Source organism: Microtus ochrogaster, chromosome 2 (genome assembly GCF_000317375.1).
Source record: "Microtus ochrogaster isolate Prairie Vole_2 chromosome 2, MicOch1.0, whole genome shotgun sequence".
Taxonomy (NCBI): domain Eukaryota; kingdom Metazoa; phylum Chordata; class Mammalia; order Rodentia; family Cricetidae; genus Microtus; species Microtus ochrogaster.
Genome location: NC_022010.1, coordinates 7,583,658 through 7,592,549, shown reverse-complemented (window position 1 = coordinate 7,592,549; position 8,892 = coordinate 7,583,658). Strand labels below are relative to the sequence as shown.

Sequence of the window (8,892 nt, the reverse complement as noted above, 5' to 3'; positions counted from 1 at the left end):
GGAGGAGGAGGGATGGAGGGAGGACAGGGGGAGGGAAGGAGAGATGGAGGAGGAGGGATGGAGGGAGGACAGGAGGGAGGGAAGGGGACAGGGAGGAGAAAAGGAAAGGAAAGATGGGAGAGAGGAAGAAAGGAGAAAATGTTGACAGGAATTTAACAGCAGGTCTTCAGGATAAGATTTTCAAGAGAAGCCTCAGGAAGAATGAAGTCAGCCCCTCCCTTCCCAGGGAGAATCAGCCCCCAAGCTGCCCTCCTGGCTCCTCTGGCCCCCTGCTAAGAAGACCACAGACCTGTGTACCACACGATGGGTGCAGTGCGGACGAAGCAGGATGGCCTCCATTCGGTGGATAGAGACGGGGAATTCTCGGGAGTCATCCCAAGAGCCAGTGTGCCCTGACCAGGTCGGTTCTCACATCCACTTAACGTTAGTCTCGTCACTCCACAGCCCCGGGGGACCACAGAATCACCGCCAGTGGTCCTGGACCTCCTGGGTCACTCTGGGACCAAGTGTACCTAAGACAAACTTAAGGAAATACTGAAAACAGGAAGGCAGGGCTGTTACCACTGTAACGGCTACTCTGCTGCCGGCTCTCCGTCCACTCTCCTCTCCTCACCTCAGCCGGCCTCGTCATAATTAGTACAACGATCCGTAGGTGTGTGTCGATGAGTTTAAATACTTGCACATAATTAGTTTTCTAAAATAGACAAAAAGATCTCTCCTGAAATCTAATTTACATAATGAATCTGTTCAACCAGGCCTGTTCTCTTCCCCACTACAAACGGTACAGCCCGGGCCTGGCACAAAATGGGAATTGTCTGGAGAGAAGAGTTCAGGGTTCAAACACGGGCAAACCCTACCCGGCCTGCTTCTCCCCTCTCAGTCCAGGAAAAGCTTTGAGAAGTTGGCCACACAGAAACAACACAGAGTTTTAAGGAAAGGCATGCATCAGAAATACTATAGATGGGATTTGGGGAAACTGGGGCCTTCTAGGAGGAGTTAGGCTGGGGAGATGATCCAGTAGGTAAGATGGCCCCTAAGCGAGCAAGAAGACCTGAGTTCAAGTCCCCAGGAGTGGCCATGTGACTGTACCCTCCACTAGGAGGGCAGGTAAAGAAGGTCAGGAGTGGTCATGTGACTGCACCCTCCACTAGGAGGGCAGGTAAAGAAGGTCAGGAGTGGTCATGTGACTGCACCCTCCACTAGGAGGGCAGGTAAAGAAGGTCAGGAGTGGTCATGTGACTGCACCCCCCACTAGGAGGGTGGGTGGAGTCAGGGAGCTCTCCAAGGCTTGCTTGCTGAAACCTGGCTCCAGGTTTAACTAGAGACCCTGTCTCAAAGCACATGACAAAGGGCGGTAGAGCAGGCCATCCAGCTGCCTCTTCTGGCCTCTGTGTGCACTAATGGGGGCATGCACACACACACGCAAATACACACATGTAGCACACATATGCCACACACATAGAGAAGAGAGTAAACGTGGGGATCATGAATGGGCTATTCACATTCATGTGTGACAAATACAGCAGGTCACACTGGTGTGCGGGAGGGCAGCTTCACTCCCTATGACCAGGGGTAGGAGTGCCATCTGCCATTGCCGTGTTTCACACACAATAGCTTCCCAATAAGGGTGTAGCTGGGAATTACCTCTCAAAATTTATAGTTGAAAATTATCTCTAAAAAGGATTTGGAACCAAGTGGTGGTGACACACGCCTTTAATCCCAGCACTTGGGAGGCAGAAGCAAGTGGATCTCTGTGAGTTCGAGGCCAGCCTGGTCTACAAGAGCTAGTTTCAGGACAGGCTCCAAAGCTACATAGAAACCCTGACTTAAAAAAAAAATTGGAAACAAAAAGTCATAATAAAATTCCTTTGTATATGTGTGTGTGTTCATTTGTTTGGATGAGTGATCATGTGTGTGTGTGTGTGTGTGTGTGTAGGTATGTGTGTGTGAGTGCACGTGACCGTGTGTCTGTACACACATGTGGCAGAGGTAGAGGTGGGGTTTCTTTCTCCATCACTCTACACCTTAGTTGTTTTAATGGCAAAAATCAAGGTCTCCTTGAGCAGAAGCAACAGCTTGGCCCTAAAAATGGCCTCTTGCTGCCAACCCTGATGCCCTGAGTTTGACCCCCAGGGTGCAGGAGGTTCCCGAAGGAAAGCTGTCTCCTGACCTCCACATGCACGCTGCGTGTGTGACGCACCTGCACACGCACACACTAATTAGTTAATTAATTTTCAAGAAAAGGGAAGGCCGCAGGACAGACCTCCAGGCCCTGTCCTCTTTTAAACATTTTCTGGACTTTTTAAAGCTTCCTCAGCACCCAGTATTCTTCTCCGTGAACGGAGCCTCTTTTATCACCTGCATGTGTCTTTGGTAATGACAACAAGAAAAAAGGAAGGAATAGAAAACAAGGAAGACGGCGATGTTCTCCTGAGAATTCAGACAGACAAGCGTGACGAAGACCAGCTGAGAGCCCCGAGGAACCTTAGTCCACCACACAGCACGCTCTAACACACTAAAGGGTCCCCTTTTGTTTACCGTTTCGTTTTTGACTTTTTTTTTTTTAACAAGACCTCCTGTGCTCCAGGCTGGCCTTAAACTCACTATATAGCCAAGGATGGCTTTTACTGAACTTGATCCTCTGCCTCCTGATGCTGGGGTGACAGGCGTGTGTCACAACACCTGGTTTATGCAGTGCTGGGGTCGGGCCAGGGCTTCCTGCACATTAGGAAGATTCTACCAGCTGAGTCACACCCCCAGCCTGCTTTCTCGCTTTTCTGACTCAGATCATTCTGCAAAGGCCGCCGGAGAGAGGCTTCCAGGGGCCAGGACTTGGACCCACCCAGACCATCTGATACCCACTTCCCGGGCACCAAGGGCCAAGGCTGGTTTTGATACAATTTAAAGCCTCCCAGGGTACACAATGCACTTATAAAGTCACAGACGTCAGCAGTTTTGGAAGCCTCCCCTCTCTCCGGAAAGACCTATGGCCTCCATTGCTCGACCTCACCACCATAAAAAGAAATAAAGGTGGGCAAAAGGCTGCCGAGTCCCCATGGAGACCATGCCCAGCAGGGAGGAAAAGCAGAATCAGATACAGAGGGAAGATGTATGCCTTCTCGCCTACTTCCTGTGGGGATCAATCTAGAATCAAAGTCGTCCTGAGTAGTAAGAGCTCTCAAGGAGCTTGATATATAGGCACTGGTGTGTATGTGTGTGTGTGGTCATTTGTGTATGTGGATATATATGGGTGTGTGTGCAGGCGTATACGTGTGTGTGTGTGTGTGTGTATTTGTATGTATCCATGGGTGTGAACGAGCCCTCCAAAAGCTACCCCGATTCTTTCACCACACCACATTTTCTCAATCTGTTCTCTTTTAAGTCCATCAATTTCTTCTTTCCGATGCTGGTCACAGCCCATTAAATTGATATCACCATCTACTAATGGCTCCTAACCTCAGACTTAAAAGCATGAACATATTCCCACTTTTTGGTCAACCAACAGGAGAGAAGAGCCTCCCCAGGGTCAAAGCCACGATCCCAAGGTTACTTCCTGGCAGAAGCCAGGACCAGCTTAGAACACGCTAAGTATGGGCTGATGTTACCCACCGAGTCTCATTGTTAGAACTCAGTGACCACAATCCCTCCCTTCACAGCTTCCTTGGAGTGACTCTTGGGGTCCTTGGAGGCGGCCAGGAACCTATCTCCTTAAGGATCTCACTGACCCAGACAGAAGACCATCATAAGCAGAGTTTAGCCCCCTACGTCCTGAGGTGGAATCCCAGTACCACTGAAGCTGACGGGGTCCTTGAGGAAGAAGGGAGAGAGGCTACCTTGAAAACACAAAAAGACAGCCTCTCGCAGGTAGATAAAATCATAGGTCAGGGCTAGAGAGATGGCTCAGTGGTTAAGAGCACTGACTGTTCTTTCAGAGGACTTGTATTCAATTCCCAGCACCCACATGTCAACTCAAACCATCTATAGGGGTATCTGATGTCCTCTTCTGGCATAAAGGTATACATGCAGAAAAAGCACTCATATACACAAAATAAACAAATACATCTTTTTTCAAAACTTGCCATAGGTCTACTGGTGCCCCCAACCCTCAACAAAGAACTACCGACAACTGAGGATGCTGAGAGCAGAAGAAATAGCCTTCCCTGGGGAAGAGCATGCCAACTGGTTATCCAATACCAGATGCACAGCTCTAAAGACTTATGCATACAGGTAACATTGTATGGAGTCTGCAGGTTATATTTATGTATTTAGGAATATATATATATATATATATATATATATATATATATATATATATATATGTTTTAAAGAAATAGATGCCATGAACTTAGATTAGAGCAAGGAGAGGGGTGCACGGGACCGTTGGGAAAAAATGCTGTGATTTATATTTTAATTTCAAAAACTAAAAAATACTTCTTAAAAAAAAAGTCATAGGTCCAGAAACTCTGCAGGCTGATGAGTGAAGTCACTTCCAGGTTCACACAGGGATGGTGAGAGGCAGACCAGCCCCCCCCCACCCCACTTTCCTTCTAGCAATCTCTCCATCAGCCTTCCCGGGACTCCTTCTACCTCCTCACCTCGAGTCTCCAGGCCCTGATTTCTGTGAATCTCAGGAAACCATGAGCATCAACTCAAATTCTCACGAGAAAAGCCTTTTTCATTTGTTTCAACATCTGACTTTGATCAAGGGATTTGTGTTCAAGGTAGGGTTCCCAGCTGCTGGAGTGTCTTCCTACAATGGTACCCTCTCCTCCATAGCTTCTCCAAAGGGAGATGACGTTCCTACCAGGACTTAAGACAGACTACATCCAAGGCCAGCTGGAAACTGTTTTTATAAATAAAGTTTTAATGGAGCATGGCCATGAACATTTGTTTACCTTCTGTGGATGAGCTTTTTTGGTTGTTGAGGAATGACAACACAAACCCATGCACCTGGCACAGCCAAAATACTATATTGACTGTCTGGACCTACACAGTTTGGATAACAGGAGCTGGACTCTCTTGTTTGTGGCAAAATGAACTTAACATTAAAATTACTTATCTGATGCAGTTTTCAACATCATCTCAAAGGTATCAAATAGCTTCACAGGTTATATATATGACACCACCAACCATCACCAGAGAATTTCCTCATCCCAAATTTTGTACCTATTGAATAATAGCACCCCGTTTCTCTCTCTCTAACTCCAGTCTACCAATTCTACTTCCTGTCTATAGACTCAACTCCGTTATGTCATAGCAGACGTCAGAATGGCCTCCTTCCGACAGCTGGAGACTATTTCCCCATATGGAGAGGTCCCACCTCACAGGTTCACACGCCTACTGAGTGGTCTTCTTGGTCATGAGTGATGTTGTCCTTCCTAATGTCATGTACCCAGCCCCCACATCCACAAGGCCTTCTGCCCACTCCCCTCGGCTCCCTCCCAGCCTCACCCAAAAGGAGCCTAGATGTCAAAGACCTCATAAAGAACAAAGAATTCCTGAATAACCACATTTTACATTGACACTATGTTGGGATGATAATTATTTTGGTTGAGTTGTACAGCTTATTTTTTTAGACTCATTTTAATATGTCTACTGGATACTTCGAGGCCACCATGTAACTTTCCCCTCTTTCTAGGGCCAGCAGGAGGGTCACTCTGCAGGGGACCACAAACTTCTCTTGCCTCTATCCAGAGGATAAGTATTTCTGATTCGGTGGGCCATACCCAGTGCTGCCACTGTTCCCCAAAAGAACTCCCAGACAACACTAAAGGGGTGGTTCGGCTGTGTCCCAGTGAGTCTTATCTACTAAAATGGGCCACAGCTTAAATTTAGCCCCAAGTCGTGATATGCCCTACCAACGTTCAGAAATATTAAAGGCCATCGTGGATAGAGTAATTGCCAGCTCTAGAAAATCCACCCAACCTACTTTCTCAGAACACAAAGCGCAAAGACACCTTCCCCTTAACCAGACCAACAGACACAAGACTGTTTGCTTCTGACTTTCCCAGAGAAGCCGTTCCTGGGGTTCAGCCACCCTCAAGCACCCACTGACCCCACTCACTTGGGCGTGTTGGCCTCATCTACACGGTTCCCGAGCTGGAACTCATGGGATTTACTCCTGTGCAGCGCCGTGAAGCCGGGGATCAGATGGATAAGTTTCCGAGAGGAGGGTGGTGGCGTCCCTGGAGGCTTCAGCTTGTTTTTTCTCCTCATGGGTGGTGTGCCAGGAGGGGTTACGGTGGTGACGATATTAGGGGTGCGAGGTGGGGTGCGAACTGCGTGCCGCTGCCGGGGTGACGGGGGCAAGGAGCGGTGGCCTGATTCCAGAAGTGGCGGTGGGCACAAGCTCTGATAGGCATCCACAGTGAGTCTGTCCACGTGGGTGTACACGGGGGCTCCAGGCGTAGGGCTGCTGTGACAGAAGGGCTGGACACATTTGGACTGGACCCTGGGGCTCTGGGAGAGGGGGGTGCGGATCCACGAGCTGGGCTCCGGGGGGCACACAGGGTTGTTGTCCTGCCCTGGCTCTGTGGTGGGCCACTGGATGATCCAGTCTTGTTTGGAGAGATTCCCTCCTGAGTAGGAGCAAAGGAACAGAGAGACGCGGGTAAGGAAGGGGAAGGGGTAGGCTTGCGGTGGGCAGAGCCACCAGCTCTTTACCGCGCATGCGTCACTCCATGCATGTCTTACGTAACAGCAGACGAGTCCTTATGTCTCAGACATCTTACATCCCACAGAGAGAGGCAGGTAAGCCAGAAGAAAGAAGGTGGGCTCGCATGGGCAGGGGTCCGCCATCTTCACCTTCCCACACATGTCACACCATGGGCACTGCACATCACAGCAGGTTATACTCAGCACAATATACCTTACACATCCCTTCATATGCCAAGCCACAACACACACCTGACCACACATGCAAGTTACATCGTGTGCACACAATACAGTGTGAAGCACACCGACATCTGCACCCTATGTGGTATACAGGTCACGTTACATGAGACCACCTCATAGGTGTGGTGTGCCATGTTGCATCAAATGCACCTTCCAACATATGTACCCTACACAATGTGCACGCTATTAAGCAAATGATACACATGTTGCCTCCATGTTCCCGAGGCCACACACATCTCATGCTATGTGCACACACCTCCTGCATTCCTCATACCATGTATATATCACCTCAATTTACCTTACAGTGTTGACCATCTTGGGTGTGTTTTCATATATACTGTGTTTTCATACATACTCCATGCTATGTATGCAATGCATCACAAACACCTCATTGTATGCACACACCTCATGCCATGTATACTGCATCATATATACCTCGTATCATAAGGACCTCACACAACATACATGTTCTATGGTAGACATGCTGCACCACACACCACATCATATACACATCAGACCACACCACATTAAAGCAACGTATCAGGTACACCTCACCCTGTACACACACGGTCCATACATTATAGCATAGGAATGTTCCATCAGGTGCACATCATCAGAGCGTGCACACGGACCTCATGTTCACTATGTCATATCACAGTACCATGTACTCATCATACCACATGCATGTTAGTACACACGTATGCTATATTGCAGGCACATTCATAATTGTACCACTTGGCCCTCACAAACATAATCAAAGTGTCCTTGTTTGCCTTCTTGCTTTCTCCCTAGTTAATAGCCTTGCCTTCCACTGCTTCGTGGCTATGAAGCCCACACCCCAAAGACTTCACAAAGCAGAGTGATTAGGCCGCGACTTTTCTGAGTCCCAATATCCAACCATGTCAGGGTGCTTTAAAAGATTACCAAGGATAACGCTCACCTATCGTCTTAGCCAGGGTTTCTGTTGCTGTGAAGAGACACCATGACCACAGAAACTCTTATAAAGGCATTTAGTTGGGTGGCTTATAGTTTAGAGGGTCAGTCCATTATCATCATGGTGGGGCATGGTGCTATGCAGGCAGGCAGACATGGTGCTGGAGTTTTACATCTTGTTCAGGCAGCACTAACTGAACTAGGCATAGCTTGAGCATAGGAGACCTCGGAACCCACCCCCTCAGTAACACATTTCCTCCAACAAGGCCACACCTACTTCAGCCAGGCCACACCTCCAGATAGTGCCACTCCCTATGAGCTGATGGGGGCCAATTACATTCAAACCACCACACCTATGGAGCAATCTTAACACGTGACTCCGACTTGGACACAGACTTGATGGACAAGCAGCTGCGTGCCTGGAAGCCCTTCACGTGGTTGAAGGGAGGGAAGCATGTGACATTTGGTGACGGTCCACACAAACCAAGGACACAGCACTGCTACCTGAGGGAGCCGAGTACCCACGCACAGAGCTCAGGCGGTCCCCAGGGAGGACAAGTGAACTAACGCCAAAGGGCTCACTCTCAGACTCCATTTCCACAACCTCACAGAGAACAACATCTTAGACATGATTGGCAGATGTCAGGGGTGGTGGATGAGGGGGTGGGAGGAAGTGGATGTGGCTATAAAATAGTAACCCAAGAGAAGCATGTCATTCATTATTTTGACATGTGTGTCCAGTTGTGGGACATTATACAGATCCGAATTCATGCTCATTCTCAAACACACGTGCATGCATGTACAAAATGCTGGACACATCTGGGCAAGATCACTGCACTGTATCTGTATCAATATCCTGGCTGTGGTTCTATCATTTTAGCAAGATGTGACTATTAAGAGAAACTAAGAGAAGCCTTTCAGGTACCCCTGTGATATTTCCTTACAACTGTATGTGGATCCACATACACCCCAATGACAATCTTCAGTCAGCCCCAGTGACACAGCAACTCCCTGTACTTGATCACCAAAACAAAAGCAAACAGTTCAGTTAATAAACTGGGGGGG

The 8,892-nt window shown here is 48.4% G+C and overlaps 1 protein-coding gene across 2 annotated transcripts in view; it reads right to left on the bottom strand.

Moving 5' to 3' along the window:
* Positions 1–8,892, bottom strand: part of Ksr2 (kinase suppressor of ras 2) — a 353,104-nt gene that overhangs the window by 210,308 nt on the left and 133,904 nt on the right. For both annotated transcript variants that reach the window (XM_026784070.1, XM_013349493.2), the window contains exon 4: positions 6,065–6,578. In XM_026784070.1, coding sequence (XP_026639871.1) covers positions 6,065–6,578 — 514 coding nt within the window. The remainder of the gene's footprint in view (positions 1–6,064; positions 6,579–8,892) is intronic.